The sequence below is a fragment of the Columba livia genome, chromosome 1, assembly GCF_036013475.1.
Source record: "Columba livia isolate bColLiv1 breed racing homer chromosome 1, bColLiv1.pat.W.v2, whole genome shotgun sequence".
Lineage (NCBI taxonomy): Eukaryota > Metazoa > Chordata > Aves > Columbiformes > Columbidae > Columba > Columba livia.
This window is the reverse complement of record NC_088602.1, coordinates 119,885,332-119,911,132: the sequence shown is the minus strand read 5'-3', so window position 1 is coordinate 119,911,132 and position 25,801 is coordinate 119,885,332. Positions and strand designations below refer to the sequence as shown.

General features: G+C 37.1%; 1 protein-coding gene across 2 annotated transcripts in view; it reads left to right on the top strand.

Annotated features, from left to right (window-relative positions):
- GABRG3 (gamma-aminobutyric acid type A receptor subunit gamma3) overlaps positions 1-25,801 on the top strand; it is a 348,523-nt gene that overhangs the window by 17,091 nt on the left and 305,631 nt on the right. For both annotated transcript variants that reach the window (XM_065075325.1, XM_065075329.1), the window contains one exon: positions 3,168-3,235. In XM_065075325.1, coding sequence (XP_064931397.1) covers positions 3,168-3,235 — 68 coding nt within the window. The remainder of the gene's footprint in view (positions 1-3,167; positions 3,236-25,801) is intronic.

Here is a 25,801-nt window from a genome sequence, read left to right as displayed (position 1 = left end):
CCTTAGATAGCACTGTGAAGCAGCATAATGCTGCAGTTACTTTGATGTAATTACATTCTTTTGTAGGGAAAGTTAACTACCATATATTTAAGAATATTTCAAAGAACTTTGAGAAGGTGGGTAAGTTTATTGACAACCTTTAGTTGCTCTCGTGCATGTGATATAACGTAAGGTTCTGCAAGTTCTAAGTTTCTGACAGCTCTTTAGAACTATTTTGGACTGATTCTAGTATCAAAACAGTACTGGAGTTGAATATCCATTTATAATCTTATTGCCAACTTTTAGTGAGGTATTAACACTTCTGTTGTTCAGTGAACAAGACTGTGAGGACTTCCTTAGTGCAAGAGAAAATGCTCTATCTGCAGCACAGCAACTTTATATGTGACTTAAGTTAGTCCATGAACTGAGTGTTCACAAATACATGTAGTTTACAGGAAAACTGAGCAGGCCTTGAAATAATTGATAAAGTAACTATTTATGTCTTTCCATGAAACTCAGTTTATTTTGGAGACTGGTAAAGGGTGACTTCTTTCCAATTAGATATTATAACTTTAAAACTCATTTATTTTTCATAATGCATTTTGGATGAAGTAATTTTTTTTGCCTCAAAATGGTTGGTATTTTCAATTAAAATCATATGATAACGAATCTAAAATGTATGCTTGATGTTCTCCCAGTTTATGTTTGTTTGTATCCATAAGAGACCACTGCAAAAAGAACAGTACTCTTCTGTCTTTTCTTTCAAAACCTGAACACGTATTTGCCATATGATCATATTACAATGGTATTTTCTGCCCCTGCCTAGGAAAACAAGGTATCATTCAAAGGAACTTTCAGTCATTTTTGTTGTTGTAGTGATATAATAGCTTGCCTGTGTTGTGTTTTTGTTTTTGTTTAATTTTTAATTTGAATTCCGCTAGGAGTGTCTGAGGCTAGGTGCTGATTTAATTTGACATAAGAAGTGGCTGCTGCTTAGTTTGCCTCTGTTACAAGATTAGACCTTTACTGTGACTAAGACCAGATTTTCTTTAGCATTAACAAACAGTGCTTCATTTTTTTTGCACCAGAAGAGAATTTGGCCCAGCATATTCAGGAAAAATTATAATCTCATAATCTATTTATACACTTAACTGCAATGATTAGACAAAAATTGATTCCAAGCACTGTGTTCTTGTTCTGAACTTTGTCCCTGATCCTGCCAAGATTCAACTGCATGCCAATTTGCACCACTAAGTCTAGTCCCATTAATGTTCACCAGAACTCCTTAGTGTTGAAATTCCAACTAGATATGTGCATAAGCCTTAAAAAAGATCAGAGCCCTTTGTTCCATGTATGCTACCTTGGTAAAAGAGCATACTGTTGTTCCTCGCTATTACCAATTCCTATGTAATGACATTTATTACTGCATTTTGAGGCAAGTCTCATTACCAGAAGCTGCTAGACTCCTATTTAGTTATTAGCTGGGTACAATTACAGTTGCATTAATCAGTTGTGCTTGTTCAGCTGAGTTCAGATTTTCTTTTGCTGAAGGGAAGATAAAAGTTTATAAGCCAGTCCTTGAGACAATTTGAAACTGTAACCTTAAATAATCCTGGATGTTCTGACCATATGCAGTCAAATAAGTGTGTGGTACTTAATGAATTAGAGAGAATGGTTATAATCTTTAACCACTGTTTGTACTCACTTTAATGTCTGGTTTTGCAACATTAGATATAGTCTTCCTAAGAATATGTATATACCTAAGTCTTACATGACAAGCCAACCTGCCTATTTTTTCAGAACTATCTAACTTTTCAGGTACTTTAAAACTTCTTGGCATCTCATTGTTAGTCTGAAATTTGGGGGATGCAGGGAAAAAATATTAATCTTTACATGTGGAGATTCCTGTCCATCCTCAGCTTTGTGCTGGATGACTTCTTAAGCTTTAGACAAATTAACTGATATCCACCTGAGATAAGCTTCCCACAGAACCATAGTATTTGACTGCTCCTCACTTGTCTGCTCAGTAGCTTGCCCAAGGAAAGCTCTCTGGGTTTTGAGATGCTGATTTGCCTGCATTTCCTCATGCTAGGGGGCTTGGGGATCGGTGAAAAAAACTCAAGTTCAGCATAGTTCCAAAACTTCAGTGTTTTGAATTTCTACTTCAAGATTTGTGAAGACTATAGGGAGGGAAAGGTACCTCAATGGGAAAACAAGACGTCTAACAGAAGCTGTTGGCCTACTAGGGCCAGATTTGCATCAGTTCTGACTATGCAGATTAGAACAGGATTTGCACTTATTGTTTTGTGTCAGCTGACCTTGGAGAAAGTAAAACACAAATTAAGATCTCAATTTAGAGGTTAATGTATACCCTGTGGGGTTGGAAGCAAGGCAGTATAAGTAAAAAACCCCAAACAATGTGCCTTTTAGTGTAAGAGTGGCATTATTTTAGAGTTAGGCTACATCACTAGTAAGAGTTATTTGAATAATGTTCAGCAGGTACACTGACACCAAAGATGCTAAAAGGAAGATAAATCCCAATGGCCTCAGCTAAAGAAGGAAGTACAGAACTTGTCCTGGCCTATTGAAACCTGGAAGTCTGAAAACATGGAAGATCTTGTGAGAAACTTTAATTGGCTAAACCGAATCAAATTGAAAAACCTCTGGATGAATGAATGCAAAGGCAATGTGGGCTGAAGGGAATGAGTCTAAACTGAAAGGAGAAGAGTTGCTCAGGTATAGCTGAATGAATTTCATAGCGATTTTACTCCAAGTTAGGAGGATTTCAGGGCTGATGAGATGAAAAAATCTGGACAGATTTTTTGGTGTGGAACAAATGTGGTAAAGGACCTCCTTGTTGAGGAAGTGAGAAAAAGTGATATGCTGCATTATTTCTAGTTTCATGTCAGTCACTTACGTTTTGACTTTGAACACTGAAAGTTTCCTTAACAAATTGCTGCTGAGATGAATGGGGATCATGATGATAAAATGCTACAGACTTTAATTTACAGTAATATTGGTTGTGTATGAGGAAAACAACCTTTTCTTCCTGAAAAATACATAATCCATATTTCTTAGTGGTTCTACTTGTAGAATGGACCTTACAGCTATTGCGGAAGAAAATATTTGAAGTGATTACTTTATGTTTTCTACAAAATAATATTAAGTATTTTTTTTTCTCTCCACAGTAAAACCAACAGTTATTGATGTTGATATTTATGTCAACAGCATTGGTCCAGTATCATCAATAAATATGGTAAGTGACTTGCTAAGAGAGATTTTTTTCTGGACTGCTGGTCTTGGCATCAGTATTAGCTTTTGAAAAACACAATAAATACCATTAGGATAAGTTTTTTTGCTGATTTGGTTCGGTTTTCAGCTATAGCTCTGTCTTTCAGATGACTGTTTTGTGTCTCTTCAAGAGAAGAACAAACCTACAAGCAATATTATGCTCTGTTTTGTCTACTACAAAATACTGGTAGATCTTGAATGGTGAAAAAGCCATCTCTAGGAAAAAAAAATATCATGCAAAGTTATTGTCAAGAAAATTATTGAATTAATGTTTCAAGAGTCAATCAAATATACAGAGCTTCATAATGTGGAGTTAATGACAGTCGTCACATACTATCAGTGTATTTATTTAAAATTCAGCATCTCTTCAGTGGTTACTTTTCTTTGTCTGAGTTATCAACAGTCTTTAGCCTTAAAGTATAATATTGAAGAAGATATACGTAGTTGTACTGCATGTATAAAAGCAGTAGAAACTGAAAGAATCTGTGTGACAATAGTGAACCTAGCAAAACATAACAGTTGATCAGTTGCTGTGGTCTTCTTAACTCCAGGAAATTCCTCAGTTCTGCAGCAACATGTTCAGATTTAGAAAGCAGGTTGGATGTTTATGGAGCTGCGGCTGTTTGTGCAACTTCAAGTTTGAATTTAGCACAGTATTCCTCTTTGTAAACTAGAATGACTTTTTCCTTAATAAAACTTGGAAATGGAGGACCTGTTAATATCTTAATTTACTTCAAGCTCTTCAAGCAATGACTTTCTCTTATTCATGTTTAAAGGTGGCTGTGTACAATAGTCACATAAGAATCTAATAAGTGCACTCCATGAATGTTTTGCATTTTTGGAACAGAAGCTCCTGAATTTGAATGATGGTTATTCAGCCTGATTATTTGTTTTTGCCTGTGTATATGGGAGAATGTAAAATACTGCAGGGTGTAAAATACTGGGTGGTCAGAGACTCCTGTGTTCCCTGGGAATGGGAAATCTGGCAAGTAAAGACAGAACAAATTACGTGCTGGGAACAAATTTGCCGTATATTTAAAGAGTGTGAAACGTATCGGTCATATTTCATGTGAAGTACTGAATGTCAAGCAATGGGAGTACCTGCTACATTCTTGAACTAATAAATAGCTAATTATCTTGCCCTTCACTGACTCTACCAAAATGACCTGTCCAGGGAATGATTTATTGGAAGATCTATTCAGCTTTGATCCTCTGGCTTGTATTTACATATACTCTAGGTATAAGTACTCTGTTCAAAAGCAATGGGGACAATGGTGAGGATGCTTACTTTTCAAAGTCTTTTTGCTCTTTGCCTCTCTGAATTAGTTTGTTAGTAGTATTTTGGGGTGCTGGAAATCGATGTGGAGTAGTAATTAAGAAAGCATTTGATAAGAACTGCTTCAGGTAGGAGGAAGAAAAAATAATAATAATAATAATAATAATAGAAAGAACCAGTGGTTCTTGGAAGATTATCGCTTAGCCCTTGACTTTTTGTTCAGGATATTTTATGGCACCGAGACGGAAAGATACATCAAGATGTCAATTTAAAAGGATGCACACAGTATGTCTTTGATAGTAGATGGTCATATTAGGATAGTTAATGAGTGTATGACATAGAGATATTTTTTGGTTACAGCTGAAAAAAACTTACATATGATCTGTAAAGGCAGAATGATAAATAAAAAAAAATGATGAAATGTAAAATGCAGGTACCTGAAGTTGTAGGGACTCAAGTCTGCTTAAAGCTGTATTTAAACTTCTGACAAGAAATTGAGCTTATTTTAGATATGCTTGTGGACAGTATATCCCACTGCAACTGAATCTGAAGTAGCTAAACACTTTTGAGTTTCACGTCTGTTCTCAAACCTAATTATTAATGTAGGAGATTAGACACTCAAATGTAGAAAACTTTTGTCCAAACGCTCAGTTTCTGCTCTATTGCTTTTGATTTTATCCAAACATTCCTGAGAGAGCAGAACTGAGCTTGCAGTCCGAAATTTAGAATAAATGTGGGAAGTGCTCCTCACAAACCTACCAGTTATGGTGCTGTATGATATCTTATCTCTCCAGTGGCAGAACCAATTAAGGAGCTGCTTTTCCACCGTTTGTGTTATTTCAGCTGTTTGGTGACAGTGTGCAATAGCTCTGTGATGCTCTACTGGAAAAAAACATTTAACATTTTTTGTAATTAAAAATAATAATTAAAAAAAAATATTTTTGAGTAAGCAGTTTTTCATGTAACCTGTGAACTGCTGGACCATGGGTACACAAACAGCTGAATAGAAACAGTAGCTGGAAATTATCTGTGACAGAGGAAGAGTAATGAAGGGACCAGCTTCAGTCTGATTCCTGTCATAAAACTGAACTCTCCAAGGGAGAGGAATATGTGTGAAAATCATGTACAGAATTTAACATAGTATTCTAGGAGAAAGAAAAGAAAACATAGAATTCTTGTGAGAATCTACATATGCCATATTTCTCATCAGGACAGGAACTTTTTCTCCCCTAAATTATTATTAAAAGTTGAGTTATTCTGTCAAGGCAACTCAGCAAGATGGTAGTTGATTAGGTAAAAAGAAAGATGATTACACTGATTTCCATCTCTTCTATTTCAAGCCTGAGATCACCAACATGTACAAGGAGGATTTTCCTGCTGTGTACTTCCAAACCTAGCCCTTAGCTGTATTGCTTTTTTTCCTTGATCTGCAGCACTTTTGTGGGAATATCATGTGGAGCTTCTCTAGACATCAAACTATGCAGGTGTATTTTCCTATCAGTTTTCACCAGCTCTTTTCATCCTCTAGGTAAAACCTAGGAAGTAAAATTATTTTCTTTATCTATTCAATGGGTGTTCAGTTGAATGTTCAAGCCAGTTTTGTGGAGCAAAGCTTTTCATATGTGAATAACTTTGTTTCAATTAGGATTAGACTTGAATATGAATATGAATATCTCACTGTTTTCTTTAACTGTCAGGAAAAAGACACCTACCTATAGCAAAGATAACATCAGATGAATTGTGTGTGATTACTTGTGCCCCCGAGGAAAAGAAAATCCTCTTAGACTGAGGCTGGAAGTGCCACGAGGAGAAGAAATGTTAGGGAAGCCTTCAAAAAGGCTTGCAGTCAAGGGAAAGGTAATGTTCTCCTAGGCAAAGATGGCGCAATCCACAGGAGCATATGGCTGACCCTGCCTTCCAGACTGTTTGCTGAGGGTTTATGCCACTTCCCCTAAAGGCCTTACCAGTGATTCATTTCCTAGTTGCTTTATCTGTTTGGAACCTCGAGATTTCCATAAGAAACAGGAATGATTATAAGAAAGCAATGTAGATACTCTTCTTTTAGAGGCCCATCATTAGAACATCTTTATGATGACAATAGAAACTTGTTTCCTGGATAGGCGGTGTTGACTTTTCCTTTGTCTGTGACATGGAAGATTTCTTTGAGGCACAGTCTAAAAAAGCCAATATTAAGTAGCAAGAAATAGGAATTGTGTAAGAATAAAGAAGTAAAAGCAAGCTGAATAATGAGTGATATGAGGAGGAAGTCTCAAGTGGCTGTCGAAGAAGAAAGTAATTTAAGCATTTTGAGCTATGGCATGATGTTATAAAATGACAGAAGTGATTGATACTAGACAAGAGTATTTTGAAATTTAAAAATTTCAGATGTTTGAATGTCCATTCAAAAATTTTAGGATGGCTTTTTAACAGATGAAAGCCATCTATTGCATAAATATCTTGATGTCTTTCCTTTATCAAAAACATAATAGAATGTGAGCTTGGACTGATTTTAAAGAAACAGAAACTGGTTGATTACAAAGTAGTGACACATGGACATTATGAGCCAAATTATATCTTCTTGTGTGCATTTTATACTCCTTTGTCTTGGTTTTCATCTCTTTATAAAGTTACAGAAATCTGCAACTTGACATTTCATGTTACAATGTCGTTAAAGACCCTGACTTGTAGGATGCAATATTCCTATCTATCGCAAGATTTTATTTCAACCTTTTCTGCATTTAAAAACATTGTTATATCTGTAGTCATAACGAACATTGCTGTTAGATATCTTCTAAGTGAGTTTTTTGAATATGAAAATTAATCTGCAATCTTATTTTATTTTTTTTCCCCACACTTTATATTTTAAAGCAGGTGTGAGAGTTCCAGATGATTCAGTTTTCTTATCTCAGTGTCTCTTTTATTAACACTTTCCATTCAAAATGGTGTCCAGGAAGCATATGCTTTTGCATTAAAGTCCATGCTCCAATTTTTGTCAACAACCCAGTTCTTATCAACAACAGCTAAAGTTTATGAGTTGCTTTATAAAACTCTTGATCTTAATGTGGCTTACTGTAGCCTAGTTGTCTACAGGTAAGTAGTACTGGCTTGTGTCTAAAAGAACAGAAAAATGGGAGCGACCATGTCGATATGCAAAGTGGGAATCAGATGTAACTGATAGGAAAAAAAAATCCCCTAGAAATAGTTTTGTGAGAGAGAAATAAAAACACAGTGAGATTACATAGGCTATTAAATCTTAATAGCATCAAAGCCTGTGTGGTTGTGTGTATACATACAGTCTTAACTGTGTAGCTACAGGAATATGAGGCTGCAGCACAAATTGCTGGTGAAAGAAGAATTTGACACATGGTTTTAGCAACTGGAATCTCATTTTAAACACAGCTGTACATAAAGTGTGTTGAAGAGACAGTGTGAGAAATGAGATTATAAACTGTATTTACCTTTTCATACAACTTTTAATTGGTTACCTGCTGGATATATGCTTATCTCTTTATTCTCAGGTAATCTAAAAAGGTAATTTGTAGAGTGTTTCTTTTGTGTGTTTCATCACTTCATTCATTTGCATGTACCCTCTAGGCTCTCATATATCTTTATGAATGCTGTATTTCCCTTTTGTTCAGTTAAATGTTGTAGAATAAAAGCAATCTTTACTCTTTTTTGCCCCTTAATGTATTGATAGACTTTTTTGAACTTCTGTTTCAAAGTTCCCCCATGCACATTTTTTTTCTCCACTAGATCTGATAGGTGTTTAAAAGACTAGTCTCAATGTGGAGACTTGTCTGAAATAGTATTCAGAGCTTATAATTAAGTCTGAATTTCTTGCATATTTTTAGTCTCTATGTCTATTTACTTGATAGTTAAAACTGTTATTGGAGCATCTGCAATTACATAAACATAACCTGGTGAATCTTTCCATAGTAAGACTAATTTAAATCCAGATTCAATCTGTTTTTCACCTTACTGTGTAGCCCCAAATATTTTGTTTACAGGCTGCTTCTCAAAGATAATGCAAGACACTATTTGAGCACAAGTCTGATATCTTGTTGTTCATTGTTAACTTGTAGTGTTTTTTTCCAACTCTATCTCACTGTTTTACCTAATCTATTTGTAAAGCAATTGTGTAGGCAGGTGGTTTCTCTTATTTTTGAGGGGTTAGTTTTCCAGTTGGTGAGTTCAGATCATCTCTAAAATAATGGAATGCCTCAGGATGTTTGTATTTCTCCATGCAAATTTTACAAGCTTCTTATTTTCTTTGTGACCTAAGAGAAGACTGAAGTCCTGGATAAAATTTTAGTTTGAGCGGGTCTGTTAATTTACAAGGACTAAGATATTAATCATACACTTAAGCATTTTGTTAGATTATGATCAAGTTAGAATTCTTGTTTCTAGAGCACATTTATTTACTGTCATTGAGCTTGAATCACTCATGAACAAAAAGTTATGAATTATAGACATCTTCTAAGCTGCATGAATTTTTGCTGATAAATCAAAATCACCTCATGTAAAGACTCATTCTTGTTGCTTTAAACTCTGGCAGTCAATGCCTTGCTATAAAAGTGTTTCTGGGAGATAGTCATAATAAACTGACACTTGAGTGTATTTATGATTTCTGTTCCACCATTGAGCTTGTGAGAGGCTAATGTAATCTCAACAGTGAAATTTAGAACAGAAAGGAGGAAGCTGGAGGCAGAAAAATGAGCATGGATTGATTTTTCCACATATCACCTTAGCAGCTTCTACTTCTGGTCTTCTCTAGAGCCCCGTTTTGTGTAACCAAAATATGACCTAGCTGATAGACACTTGGATAAAAGCCTTAAGCTGCACTTGTTTGAGGTACAATGGGATGGACTAGCATAATGTTCATTTTTCTGTAATGAAGCTTGTGTGCTGTGATGTGTAGCAGTAAAATATTTATTGCTATAATTTACTATTACTTTGGCAGGAAACACAGTTTGCTGCATGGAGGAACGATAGTTTCTGTTGCAAGTCTTTGATAATGTACTGATTTTCTGTCTGCTCACCTGTCTTATCAGATTGTCAAATATGGATGACTTAGCCTTAGTATTGTCTCAAAAGTTGGATAACAAATGAGCAATTTACTTTTAGTAATATAGGACAATGAAATGTCTCATCTTCTCAGTAACAGGAATTGAAAGAAGATCTGAAGAACAGCTGGACTGAATGTTTTTTCATAGCTGAACTACAGTATCTAACAGGTACCTCATTGTTGAGCAAATCAGTTGGTGTTAGTACAAAGTATAGAAAGAAACTACTTTCCAGCCTGATGCCAGTTCTTAGGGTTAATTTCCCCCACTCTCATACCATGTTTCTTGATCCTATAGGTCCCAGGCTTTAGAATAAGCATATGCACTGTGACAGTTCCTTTAGAAAGTACTGGTTGCCTTCCTTGTCTGTCTCATGCTACATAGCTTCCTTTTCTCTACTGCCAACATTTGGGAAATGGTTAATTTAAAAAAGTTATGGCTAAATTTCTGCAAAGGCTATTGAATTACTTTGGAGTAAATGGACAGTCTCTTTGCCTAAATCAGTTTAGGTTTTGAGTGGTAAAGCATTTATCAACTTTATTTTAGAGTTTGAGCTTTCTGTGATTACACCATGAAAGAGTAATTACTTTTCTTTTGACCTGTTTATCGTATTCCTGCATGATATTGACATAATTTAAACCATGTTTTTGAGAGTTTGGTCTTCCTTAGTTCTTTCTGTGATGGATCTATCCAAGAAACAAATGAATATTGGTGATTGGATCCATAAATAATAAAACAGGCCTAATTACAATGGTTTTGTAAAATTTAATGGTATAAAGTTTTGAGAATGCAGATCCAGACATCACAGCATCCATAGAGTGATTCCAGTGGGATTATAAATATTCTTGTAGTTAGGAAGGAACATCTGAATACAATGTGACCCCGTATAATCTCTAATTGGGTCACAGAAGAGTCTTCATCTTTCTGTCAGTTTTTTTGGTTGGTAAAGAGTAAATACTATTCATCAGTGTCATTTAAATATCAGAACAATACCCTTCATTTTCCATACTATTCTTGCAATGAATAAAACCCAGAAGAACTCACATACCCTTAATTTTTTTCCACATGAGGACTTGTCATCAGTCTAATTGGACATAATTTCCTTTATTGTCTCATTGCTGAGAAATAAGGTTATAAGAAATAAATAAGAAATAAATTATATTTCATTTCCCTTCAAGATTTTTTATTTTAGTGAACATGGTGTCCCTTGACTCCTAAGTACTCTCAGATATACTTGTTGTGGTACAGACAAGGTATTTATGCTGAGTGACTACACAGATCTGAAGAATAAAATGAATGCTTAGTTTCTTCAACTAAAAAAGACTGCAGGGATGCATCTGTGTCCCAACACCTCCCTGCTTTTGCTAACATCATACACTTTCCTCCTTTCAAATCACTGTAGTCTTCATTTATTAATTTCTTGATTTGGAAAAAGGGACTTTTATTTGGTCAAAAATAATTATATACTAGGTTCTTTATATGTTTTCTTAGGCTTCTTCCTCAAAACTGTCTCCACCTCTGTCTTCTTGTGTGTCTGCTTTTTGTTAGACTTTTAAGGTACAGGTGGTTCTGCTACACACTGTATTGGACAAGCAGTTTTCTGCCCTTAAAACTACTATTTCCTTCAGAAACTTGCATCTCTCTTCCTACTTTCACAAATGACATTTGCAGCCCTTGAATGCTAAAGAAATGTGGTGAGGGGAAGATGTTTTTGTAACTCTTACTAGCTTTTTGCATGCTACACACAAGCAGACCATTTTGACCATAGAGTTTTGGATGTGCTTTAATTAAACCTCTTAGTTGTTTCAGTGGATTCACTCCATGAAAAATAAAACCAAGCATTTTAATGTTAATGTAAGGATTTTAGTGATTTTTTAAAAAAAATATTTTTAAATGCTAAAGATAAGGAAGCTGTTCAGGGGTCTAGGAGATGAAACTCTTAAGGCTGTTGTGAGATTCTTAAACCAAAGAAACTCCTGCCTTCCTTTCTGACTGCTTTCTGTTCTTACCCCAAGGCTAGCTGAGTGTGCTCAGAGCTTGCCTAGGAAACTGCATTCCTTGGGAGAACCAGGAGTAGGGATAACTGATTCTTGCTTTCTCTGACTTGCGTGTGCCATATTTTGCAAGGAGAACAGAATTTTCAAAAGTGCTTGAGGAACTTTATCAGGGGAGCTATTAAATACCTAGCTATAGTAACCTGTTTTAATTGTCATACATATGACTTGACAAATTGAAGGCCATGTTCACATATGTAAGAAGGTATATAAGTCTTGGCGCTTTCTTTAAATATTATTCCATAGGAATTCTAAAAAAAAAAAAAAATAGTAGGCTAATTGTATCTGCTGTGATTTGTAATTAAAAAAAGCAAAGCTTGAAGGACAAAAATTCAGCCAGCTGTTGTAAAGAAGGTATATTTGGAAAAATTGAGAGATCCTTGGTCACGCAGACACTTCAGCGTATTTGACACAGACACTGTGATGATTACACTGTCATGTAATCTTCTGTATAAACACTATGAAGGCAAAAGTCCCTGTGAAAACTGTATGGGAGAAACAGAACAAATACAGTGCATCACAGTAAACTGTAACAGAGGAGGAGGGACAAAAGTGGTTGGCTACTATTTTGAGAACATTTCATAAGACAGCCATGCTATTTCAAACCTCCTGGTCCTTATTCTTGAGAGATATTACTAAAATCTTCAAAAGAAGAAGCCTGAAAACTAGATTTCCTAATTGTGTTGAACATAGAAAAGCACAAGCTCAATAGTGGCGTTGTGTTTGTGTCTCTATACAACTTGTGCTCCTGGTAACCTCTTGAAGTGGTAATTGCTTGTCACCTTTCTGTGATAGTTACCTGTCTGTTGCACCGTTTCCTGATTATGTAGTACGTAGCAACCTTTATTGTGATTGTCTGTTGATTAATGTAACTTATTTTTACTCAGAACACATTCATCTCAACAGGCTTGAAGTTTGCAATGTCTTTCTCAGATCAGAAAAAGGGCATGTGTACCCAAGATTTTGTGATTTTTTTTATTTCCAACTATGTTGTTTACCTGATAAATTACTTTTGTTTTCAGACCTTGCCTCTCAAAATCGTTCTTGGAAACAGTAGTTAGTGGACTCAAGGGATAGTGAGCTTTGGCTGATAGTTCATGTTTGGTAAAGTGTGTCGGATAACTGAGAGAAAGAAATAACTGCCATCTGCGTACACACACTCCATATATCAGACTCTGATGGTTCTGTACTTTCAAATGGCTTTTAGGGTGGATATTTCCCTGAGGTATATTTACTGCAGCATGCCCAGTATGTTTTTTTTTGTTACCTAGAAGGCCCTGCAGATTGAGATTGAATTTCAAGGCAATCAAAATTGTGAACTGTACAAAGTGAACTGTGACCTCGTTATTTCCATTTATAGAGATTGTTATATTGTAATAGAACATCTTTTTGTCTAATAATGTCAGTTACTTAGTTTTACTGCTTTTAATAATTGAAGAATTGAGATCACGAAGCTGTTTGCTGGTCTTCCCCACTGCAAATGGAAATGGAAAATTTCCTCTTGTATTACTTATCTGCCTCAGTCTCAGTCTTCATTTCTCTGTGTAAAATTGTCACTTGATCACATGCACACTAAACATCTGGCCATCTTTAAGGCAAAGCAGTTTCAATTTTCCTAAATTGGACTTCATGCATTATGCAAACATTACTTCATTAGACACCAAGATGAGCTATCAAGCTACATTGTTTGGTCAGAATAATGTAGGCTTGCCTCTCCTCTTGATGCTGGTTTGAAATCAGACTAACAATTTTGGATAAATTCAGTTCTTGCAATCATTTTTGCTTGTGATTCAATTAGGGCATACATAGAAATCTAGGTAAATGTAGTCAGTGATTTTGTCTCTGTTCCAGACTTATGCTGGTACCTGTATGCAATGTGTGAAATGGCATAAACAATAAAAGACCTAAATTAATCTCTCAGGAAGTGAACGGAACTATGCCAGAGATAAATTTGATCCACATTCTCTTAAAATATTCCACACTGAGAGGCTAATAATAAGATCCAAAGTAACCCAAACTTCGTTTTGGTAGTAGAACATATTAGATCTTCATTACCTTCTGTCTTTCCTTTTAACTTGCACTATAGTAGAGAGTGCAAGGTGAAACACCAGTAAATTGGGGAATTTCTTCAGTGCTGAATGGGACTAAATAAACAGGTGATGAGTATAGCAGTGAAGGATCTGCCTGATGCCTAGTGTTGTACTCTAAATTGCACATGGTGCCCAGTTCTCACCTGGCATAAGGGGCTGACTGCATCAACATGAATTGAAATGTGCTAATCTGTGCTAGTACATAGTATGCTGCTTTGAGATTTCTTTTTTTTCCTAGGTACTTTTCATTGTTTCCAGATTAAAAGGTAATAGGTCAGGAGACATTTTTCCCTTTCCCTTTCCCTTTCCCTTTCCCTTTCCCTTTCCCTTTCCCTTTCCCTTTCCCTTTCCCTTTCCCTTTCCCTTTCCCTTTCCCTTTCCTTTTCCCTTTCCTTTTCCCTTTTCCCTTTCCTTTTCCCTTTTCCCTTTTTTTTCCCTTTTCCCTTTTCCCTTTTCCCTTTTCCCTTTTCCCTTTTCCCTTTTCCCTTTTCCCTTTTCCCTTTCCTTTCCTTCCCTTCCTTTCACTGTAACCTATTATATGATTCTTCTGTAGAGCATAGTAAATAAAAGAAAAAAAAAAAGGACTGCAAGATTGTCTGATTGCACTCACCTGAAAGCTGCTAAGTTTATCTTCATTATTTTCCCTGCAATGTGTTCTCTAACTCTCTGGTGTCTGAAACTGTGTTTATGTAAATATGGCTGAGCATTTCTTTACCATCTGGATGGTACTGTAAGATTTGTATAAAGAAAATGAAAGTGAAAACAAATGTAGGAAGGCTAGGGGAATGCCTCAATATATATATATAATTGGACCTGTGTTTTGGGAGGTGCCTAACTGCACAAGCACACAAAGCTTTTGACAGATTGTGGCACAGATAGATTAGCCATCTGCAAAGAGGCAGATTAAAAGAATTATTTAGGAGTTTCTTTTGGATTTCCAAAAGTTCTGCCAGGACTGTTATCATGTGAATGTTTTAGCTACGGGCAGCATGGTAGCTGATACATTGAATGGTCAACTTGTCCTTGTTCTTTGGTTTAGCCCAGATTTATGCATGAAACCTTTGCTGACATAGCAGTGTTTAGGACTGTGACTTCTTTCAAAGTACCTCACCAGAAAAGCCATCAGCTAGAGTATGGAGTACAAGCTTTTTGCTCATAAAGCTTGGAGAATCAGCAACCGGGTACAACTGTTGGGTACAGAAGTGCCTGTGCTGGCAGTTACATTTGCTGGCATTGTGCAAATAAAACTATATGAACAAATGGAGAGAGTAAACTTATATAGCAGGAAAAATATAAACATAAATTTGTTTGTCACACAGAGAAAAACTCCATACTTTTCCATCCTACACTCTTATCAGTTCATCCTATTCTACACCCTCATCAGTTCTCTACCACTATTAGTCACAATCTTGTATCTACACATGCAAATTGGTACTTTGCACCTCACAATACTCAAACTAACCCATCCCACACTGAACAATTCCTGAACTGACCTTCTATCAGGCTTAGCTCTAATAATAGCATTCATAGTAAAAGCACCCCTATATGGCCTGCACCTATGGCTACCCAAAGCTCATGTTGAAGCCCCTATTGCAGGTTTAATACTACTCGTTGCCTTACTCCTAAAACTAGGTAGATATGGCGTTGTGCGAGTCGCCCTCCTAATAGACCCTCTTTCCAATCACTTGCTCTACCCATTCATTACCTTAGCCCTATGAGGAGCACTACTAACCAGCTCAATTTGCCTATGCCTGACTGATTTTGAGTCTCTCATTGACTACTCCTCTGTAAGCCACACAGGTTTAGTCATCGCCGCAAGCATAATCCAAACCCACTGAGCATTCTCAGGCACAATAATTCTCATAATCTCCCATAGATTAACCTCCTCCATACTATTGTGCTTAGCTAATATGAAGTATGAACATACACACAGACAAGTCTTACTTCTTAGACAAGGCCTACAACCCCTTCTGCCACTAATAGCCACTTGATGACTCCTAGCTAACATCACAAATATGGCTTTCTGCCCCCCCCCCCCCCCCCCCCCCCCGACAACAAACCTAATAGCAGAATTAACCGTTATGATTGCATTATTTAACTGATCTACTCCTACAATCATTTTGACTGGGATTGCAACCCTACTAACTGCCTCATACACCCTATTTATACTACTAATGACCCAACAAGAAATCTTACCCACCCACATCACATCTATTCAAAACTCGACTATGTGAGAACACCTCCTCATAGCCCTTCACATCATCCCCATACTACTCCTTATACTAAAACCTGACCTCATCTGTGGAATCCTCTAATGCAAGTATAGTTTAACCCAGACATTAGACTGTGATCCTAAAAATAGAAGTTAGACCCTTCTTACCTGCCGAGGGGAGGTTCAGCCAACAAGAACTACTAATTCCTGTATCTGAGTCTAAAACATTAGCTCCCTTACTTTTAAAGGATAACAGTAATCCACTGGTTTTAGGAGCCATTCATCTTGGTGCAAATCCGAGTAAATGTAATGGAACCTGCCCTACTCCTCAACACCTCCATCCTTCTGACACTCACAATCATTCTTACACCAATCTTACTCCCACTAATATAAAAAAAATTTCAAAAACTCACCAACCATCATCACACACACTGTCAAAACCGCATTCCTAATAAGCCTAGTACCAATGACACTCTTTATATATCCAGGCTCAGAAAGCATTGTTTCTCACCTAGAATGAAAGTACATCACAAACTTTTAAATCCTCCTTAGTTTCAAAGTAGATCAATACTCCCTAATATTTTTCCCTATTGCACTATTTGTAACGTAGTCCATCCTTCAATTTGCAACATGGTACATAAACACAGAACAATATATTACAAAAGTTTTCTCCTACCTCCTAATATTCCTAATCGCTATGCCAACACTAACCGTTGCCAACAACATATTATTACTATTTATTGGCTGAGAAGGGGTTGGAATCATATATGCTTATTAATCGGCTTATGACCGGGTCGGGCAGAAGCCAACACAGTACTTTACAACCAAAGCTGTACTTTACAACCAAATCGGAGATATTGGCCTAATCTTAAGCATGGCATGACTTGTCTCAACCACGAATACCTGAGAAATTCAATAAAACTTCTCCCCCACTCAAATCCCCACCCTCCCCTTACTAGGCGTCATTCTAGCCACCATAGGAAAATCCACCCAATTTGGCCTCCACCCCTTCCATGGAAGGCCCAAGCCCAGTCTCCGCCCTACTCCACTCTAGCACAATAGTAGTTGCTGGAATTTTCCTGCGCATCTGCACTCACCCCCTATTAGCCAACAACCAAACTGCCCTCACCTTCTGTTTATGCTTAGGACCCCTATCTACACTATTTGCCGCAACATGTGCTCTCACACAAAATTATATGAAAAAAATCATTGCCTTCTTTACATCAAGCCAACTAGGCCTAATAATAGTCACAATTGGACTAAACCTCCCACAACTAGCTTTCCTACACATTTCAACACATGCTCTTTTCAAAGCCATGTTATTCCCCTGCTCAGGGTCAATTATCCATAGCCTTAAAGGAGAACAAGATATCCGAAAGATAGGATCCCTACAAAAAATCCTCCCAACAACCACCTCTTGCCTAACCATTGGTAACTTAGCCCTAATAGGAATCCCATTCCTAGCAGGATTCTACTCAAAAGATCCTATTATCGAAAATCTAAACACATTATACTTGAATACTTGAGCCCCACTCCTAACCCTCATGGCCACATCCTTCACCACAACTTATAGCCTCTGCCTAACCCTGTTAGTCCAAAGAGGATTTACCCACATACCTTCAATCACCCCAGCAAATGAAAACAACCAAGAAGTCACTAACCCAATCACTCAACTTACCCTAGGCAGTGTCATAGCATTACATCCTACATCCTCCCCACAAAAAACCCTCCTGTGACCATACGAACACTCACAAAAACCGCTGCTATCCTTGTCACAATCCTGGGCATTGCCCTAGCTTTAGAACTCTCCAACATAACACACATGCTAATGCAGCCAAAACAAAGCAACCCTTTAAACTTGTCCTCCTCATTAGGATATTTCAATTCCCTAACACATCGACTTAGCTCTGTAAACCTACTAGATACTGGACAAAAAATTGCCTCACACCTAATCGACCTATCTTGATATAAAAGATTAGGCCCCCGAAGGACTTTCTGACCTCCAACTCATGGCAACTAAAACCTCAATCAACCTCCACACTGGCCTAATCAAAACTTACCTAGAATCCTTTGTACTATCCATCCTCATCATCATCCTATCACTACATAGACTCAAAAACAATGGTCCCCAACCTGTGAAAATATCATCCCTTACTAAAAATAATTAACAACTCCCTAATCGACCTATCAACTGCCTCAAACATCTCCGCCTGATGAAACTTTAGATTCCTAGTAGGCATCTGCCTAGCCATGCAAATCCTAACTGGCCTATTGTGCCTGGAAATGCCTTTTTTTTTTTTTTTCCTGCTGTTAATATATCTTAACCTGTACATATATACAGGCTGTGATAACAGATTAGCATATCTCAAATTTTAAACTCTTCATAGATATAGAGTTACAAGACTCTTTGTAAAACTCTTTGAATGATAAATCAGCAATCAAAAACTGAATAAAATAAAAATAAGGTACATGTCAAAAACTGTCAGCTTCTAAATAAGTGACCTGATTTATGCATTTAAGTATCATCTGGAAGCCAAAATCAGGAACTGGACTTGAAAGTGCTCTTTCATTATTTTTGTGTCTAATTGAACTTTACAATGCTCAGCTTCAATTTTCATTCAGAATCTGGAGGCCTTTAATGGGCTAAATCTCCAGTTGTTTTAACTGAGTATTTTCCAGGATGAGATGCAGGACAGGGTCAGTTTTACTTAGGAAACTGTAGATAATTTTAGCCTTACCTTGTAATCTGTTCCCATGGAACTACCCTGGATTATGACTTTAACAATAAAAATTGTGACATAAAGGTGTAAGTGCTTAGGGTTGATTTTATTATCTAATTGAGCATCTACGTAACATCTTTCCTTATAAATACCGGTTTTCACCTGAGTATTGTAAAGACTTAGGTTAAACCTTTCAACAGTTAGTTAGAAAGGACATTACATTTTAAGGCTTTGGGGAAGAGGGAGAGAGAGAACGGTGTGTTTCCTGTATAACAGAGATGCCTTCTGCTGTCACTGTGAAAATCTGCCTGCAAGTCTGTTTGCACATGTTCTGCAGTGAAAAACAATTTTAGCAACTTTAATCTCTGATTCCACCTGTTGCATATGTTTCAGTCTGAGTGTGGGCCAGATTTCCTGGAGAGCTTACATTTGAGCTGCTGCAGCTGATGTGAAAGAACAGCATTGTGTGCTCCTAGTGATCTTGTTGCATGCAGCGGCATAGAGGAGGGAGTTGCCAGATTGCAATGGACAAGGGGCTAGGGAGTAGTGTCAGGTTCTGGAATGCATGAAAAACTGAAAAAAAATGACTGAGACATGGGTGTTTTGAAGAAGATTAAAGACTGAGGACTGACTGAGTGTAATGAATAGGAGTGGACTGAAGAGACTGAGTATGGAAAAGTCAGCATCGAAGGTAAAAAGAAAGAGCAGAATGAAAAGGAAAAGGTATGCCAGGGAGAACGGAGGGGAAAATCTATTAGTAGAGCCTTCATGCTCCTTTAAAGTCTAAGAAGCCATGCTCATATTACTTTCATAGCTGTGTGCCAGTTTGGATATAATAATCTTGATTGTTATATTCATATTGCCTATGGGGATGCCTATTAGCTATGAGCTAGTATCCACCTATTTTGCCTTATCTGAGCAGGCAACTGAGTTGCTCTGAAGAAAGAGTGAGTGTACAGGGCCAGTGTGTGTGACTGGAAAGATGACCCATGATCTAGGCTTAGGCCTGTGTGTGCTTAGTCCAAAAGCACTCTACAGCCCCAAATTCCTTACCATTCTTATGCTGACATTAAACCTTTGTGAAATGCACTGGCAAACTCTCCTGGTCCTCAAAGGGAATGGCAAGCAATAGTTAATAGTTAATGGGAACTAAGATGGTCTTTTAGCTCAAACAGAGCTCACTGTTGCAGAGCTACTGTTTTGAACGACATTGTTTTGTACATAAAAAGCTAGAAAAGTATTGACAACAATTTTATTTAAAGACTTTTCTGGATTGAAAATTCAAAGTTCCAGTTGCCTCTTTTCTCACTTGCACTCAAGCATGATAATACAGTCCTGCGTATCTTGATAATCTCCCATGCTTATGCAAAAATCGTTTATCCTACAGCATACACAAAGGTTCTCTGGTCTGGGCCTCTTTGCTTATTGAAGGAGATTTCTCTTTATTGCTGTTACAGTACCAGCAGGTGTTTGTAGGGAGACAACAGGAAGGTCTTGAGGTTGAAGCAGCAGACTGCTGCTCCAGTAGAACTAGATCCTGCTTCTGCCGAAGAAAACTTCATAGGATAAGGGACAAGACGTTTATAGCAGACTTCTCAAACTGGTACTGTATCAGGTGCAGGTGTAGTTCCATCTTCGGTGAAATGCTTGAATTAATCTTAGTTTTACCACACATCTTTTTTGTATCTGTTTAGAGGAAGTGTTGGAAATGGCTAGAGATCTCACTTTGTGGTGGAAATTCAGGGTCTTTTACTCAGAATCTATATATACATTACTTGACAAAAAAGTTTTCAGGAGATGATTGCCTGCATGTTGTTTGACTACATCTGTTTCGGGACTAGTTTAAAACAAACAAATGAACTTGACAAACCAAAGTTACCTGAAACTCACCCAGATGCTGCTATGAGTAACAGGACATGTGCCTCCAAGAAGCGTAGCAGCCTGCTTTTGGGCAGAAGGACAGCTGGGTGCTGGTTGATGAGAATGGCAAGATTACTTTTGTTTTGTATTTTCAAATAAACTGTAAACTGGCATTTCTCATTTAAAATCTGTGAGTTTCAAATAACCTTTAAAAGACCAGTTTTCCAGTCAGGAGAATTCCTTGAACTCGAAGTAGAAATAAAGTGAGTGAAGAAATGATTAGAGGCCTTCCAGCTGGAATGTAGGAGAATGCAGATCAGATTTTTTGTCCTGCTGGACAAAAAGAAAAAGAGATAGAACTTGAACTCAGGAGTTTAATACTGAATGCTATCAAAACTGTGTAATTAGTGGTTAGTAATTAGATTTGTTGTTGTTGTTTTTCTTTTTCTTACTGCTTTTCGTTTGTTTGTTAGTGGTTTTGTTTTTGTTATTTTTCTACTCAGGAGTTATTTCCATGAAGACTTTGCACCGCTTTTAAGTGATTATTGCAGATACTCAGAGACAAAGGAATATAACCTATATTTACTAAAATGGTATAGTATGAGTAATTCACAGTGATCAGAAAACTGGATGAGGAAAGTAATGCAGCTCATATTTTGAAGGGAGACACTCTGACACTCTCCAAATAATACCCCATAATCTATTTGCATATAATTTATGAAATGCTATTACTAGGGAGGGGTGAGTGGCAAAAGTTAACAGAAATCTTTCTTTCCCCTTAAATATTCTGGTGTAGTTAAGCAAAGAGCACTCCATTAATAAAGAAGATAAAGACATAGATGGAGGTTCAATGTAAGTTGCTTGAAGGCATATGACATATGGTAAATTCTACATCATGTTGGAAGTAGTTGGAAGTAACACTTTACAGCTTTTTGGCAAGTAAATTAACTCCCTGCTCACTCATTGATTTAAAAGTAGTGCATTATGAAATCAGCCTGCAATTTTTAGTGTCATTCCCATGAATGGTCAAAATCTGTCAGCCTACAGATGCAATCTGCTTTCTCCTTAGCTTGTTGTTCTCTTACCTTGCCTTGCCTTGCCTCACCTTACCTTGCCTCTCCATTTTCTTTTATATTTTCTTCATGGCTAGTTTCTCCATGGCTAATTTTAGTCATTACATTTCAAGATGTTACTTGTAAACAATTGTTCCTTTGTGGAGGAAAAAGAGAATGAGTTTCCAAGATGAGACCATTATTGTCTTGCACCTTGAGAAAATAATGCCATTTGGTCAGGTTCACATATCTTTATATGCCATGCTGAGCCTGCCAAACAGGTTAACTGCTAAAAGAAGGAAGAAGGATCTGATTGCTCATGAATAGCCCCACTTTTACTGTTAATATAGAAAGATTAAATATTTTCTGAAATTCTCAAGTGGTTTTGAATCTTGAGTGTTTTTAACTTTTTCTGATGTGATTCAACTGTGCAGGCCAGTGGCTTGATTCCAGTTTTTAATGGATCAGGTACATGGCAACATAGTATTTTCTACAACTATTATGCTATAACTCTGTTAAGCTAACAGACTCCAAAAGCCATGTTGAGGTTTGTTGATTTGCCTATGGATGTTGGAAGGAAATGACAAAATCGCTTTGTACTTGCAGTCTTCCATCTCATGTATCTTAGTAAGCTGCCAATTGTTCCCGCTATAGGCTGTGGCCATAACATTTTGTCAGACCTATTCTTCAGCAAGGAAGCACTAGTGCCAACATTGAGGCTATTATTATGTCAGGGACTCAAGACACAGTACAATTTTTTTAGATGATTCAAGTAGGGAGGTGTCACTGCTCACTGAGAAAAAGTAACGAATGGAAGAAGTATTGGTTGTTGTCCTAGATGTAATACAGGTGATGCTTCATAATGGAGGGAATAAAAGATGTGCTATAAAGAAGTTAGTGTTGCTATTATTGTGGGATTGCTAGATGTGTCTTTATGCTAAGGAGTATTTGTACATCTTGAATGCTTTGATAGCCTCAGTTGGCTTTGTGACCAGAAGGACCTTTCTATATCACACTCTTATAAAGATTATAAAGTTGCAGTTACTTTAATGTATAATTCACAGTAGCTGTCCTAACACTTGCTTTACAGACCACAGATTCCTCTGTTTGTAACAGCTGTATATTGATTGGCTAGGTCTTTGTTGTTAGTGAACACTGAGTTGAAAATGCCTGTTTTTTGCAGTGCTTGCTACACTGGGAATACAATCCCTGACTGAGATTTCTTTGAAGACAATAAGACAGCTCTGTTATGGGCAAAAAATAACTTGATGCCTGAGAGGGAGCATTAAGTATGTCATGTCAGCAACCAAAGCTACATTAGTTAAAGCGTAAGAGAAATCTCTCAACAATTAGTAACTGTAAAAATTTTGTGGGAGTGCTGGACTGTAGACCAGTCAAATGGACAGACTTGCATAAAACCTTAAAGCTGTGCTTGAAGACACTATTTGTTTATGCAGGGAAATAAAAACCAAAGTTATCCCCTCTGTCACTAAACTGATTCCATGGTGCTGTAGGAAGCCATGTAAGCTATTCTTCTTCATGTATCCTTCTTTAGTCTTCTTACACTAAAATAATTGTTTTCTACTTCTGTTGTTTGTCTGGCCAGATTTTTGCAGTTTAGATCATTCAGATGAATGCAGAGATTAGCATTTCCTTCTTTTGCTGTTGCAACTGTTGCAATGTTGGCTACTCTTCCACAGCTCATTCTGTGCAAGATTTTGTGCCTCCTTTCTGCCCTCGTTCTGTTACACCTACCAGGTCTTTAGGACATGGGACGTTTATAACAGTGTATGCTGCAGAACTGTAGTGGATTTTACCTTTTGTATAATTGCTCTCTAATAAATATGATTAATGTTAAATGCCTGCTATTAGCGTAATATACTGTCTGTACTGAAATTAAAATTTTGAGGGATACTTATATAAATGTCAACTCTTACAGTTATAACATTTTAAGATTGCAAATGTCAATGTATGCTATGTAATGATCAGGCAAAGTGTGTGAAGCACGTTATAATCACTGATGGACGAACCTTAAAATTTTCCAAAGTTCACACAAGTTAATCAATCCAAAGTTTAGATGTCTTTGCAAACAATATTTTTTTCAATGTGTAAATGGAGTGGAAATGAAACTGTGTCAGGATTAGCTAAGAAAATGCCAAAGCAGTCAAAATTAAAATTAAAAGTACAAGTAGTCTAGGTGGTAAAGTATTGTTTAGGGTTTCTGATTGGAGATTCTCATCAGTTTAGACATCCTTATGTGGTCATGGGAAAAATATTAGCAGCAGAGGCCTTTCATTCATTATATATGCAATTACAAAAAATGGCATGTGAAAGAGATCAAGGGGGGGATGATTTTGACTAATCAGGGAGCTAGTTGAAAAAAAAAATCTGTGATGCAATTCAGATTTCCCATATTTATCTGCTCAATTTCTTTCTTCTTAAATGGAAATCTTTATATCATGATTGCGAGAGCAGGGAGCAATCCTTTCCTTGGGCAAAGTTTTTCAGTTTTTAGTCCTGGGCTTTTCAAGTGATAGACCCAAAATAGAAAACATTAAAAAATCATAGTTAAAGCAGAGTGTATATCTATCGATTCCTTTACATTTGAACAGAGAGAATTTTGACATTCAGTTTCTCTATAGTACAGAAGGAAAAATCCCACTTGAATCACCAGAGATGAACACCTGTGTGGTATTGCAGTCTAGCACACAGGTTGTTTCGGTTGCAGTGTCAGAATCAATATCTTGTTTGTTATAATTTGTCAGTCTATCCATTCTGTTGGACATTTGATTCAAAGAGGGCGTGAATGCATTTTTGTGCATGCCCTTAACATGAATGGAATTTGTGCTTTCAGTCCTACATTGAGTACAAATGTGTGAATCAGCTAAACATGGGCTCACCTTGGATGAGAAAAAGTAGTAGTTAAGTTTAAATATTCGTTATTAAATAAATTCTTGGTATCGTCTTGCTTTTCAATTAGCCAGCAAAAATACATTACTATATAGCTCCTGATAGGAAAAGAAAAAAAAAAAAAAAGGAAAAATTCATTCTACATTCATGCTTAGAATCATGGAATAATTTAAGTTGGAAGGGACTTCTGGAAATCTAGTAATCTAATCATCCAGAAATCCAGTCATCTAGTGAAGTCCTCTGCACAGACTCAGATCAGGTTGTTTATGGCCTCAGCCAGTGCAGTTTTAAGCATCTTCAAGAATGGAGACTCCAGAACCTTGCTGGGCAGTCTGTTCTAGTACGTTTGACTATTTGCCATGGTTTAAGAAAATGTAATGTATATCTAACTAAAAATTCCCATGTTCCATCATGTGTCCCTTGCCTCTTACCTGTCTTTGTGTGCTTCTGGGAAGAGTATGGCTCCATCTTCTTTATCTACTCTCCCACTACGGTAACTGAGGAGCTCTCCTTAGCCTTCACTTTAGGCTGAACAAATTCAGTACTCTTTCTTCATATGTCACTTATTCCAGTCCACTGATGATCTTGATGGTCCCCTGCTGGATCTGCTCCAGTATATCAATGTCTCATCTTGAGAAGACCCAAACAATACTTCAAATGCAGTCTCTGAAGTGCTAAACAGAGGGAAACAATTTTGTCCTTCAACCCACTTGCTATTCTCTTGTTAATGCAGTTCAGTGTGTGGTTGGCCGTCATCTCCACAGCAGCGTACTGCTGATTCATGGTCAACTAGTCCACCAGCGTTTTCAAATCCTTTACTGCAAAGCCATTTTATAGCCCCTCAGCACCCAGACTGTTCTGTTGCATGGAGTTATTTAGTCCCAGATGCAGAACTTTACATTTGCCTGTATAAAGTTTCATGAGTTTTTTGTCAGCTTACTTCTTCAGCTTGTCAAGTTATTTCTGAATAGCAACCCAGTCCTTCATCATGTTGATCACCCTGCTCAGTGTGATGCACACTTTCTGAGAATGCCTCATGTCCTATCACTGAAGTAATTCATGAAGATGTGAATGAATATTGAATTGAGCTATTGATCCCTGAGGGACAACCCTAGTATCTGACTGCCAGTTGAACTTCGTACCACTGATGACACTCCTGTGAGCCCAGTGGTCCAGCCAATTTTCCATCTACTCTACAGTCTGTTTATTGAGTCTATATCTCACCAACTTGGCTATAATCATATTATTGGGAACCCATTCATGTAACACTTGTATCTCACGGTACCTCTTGGAA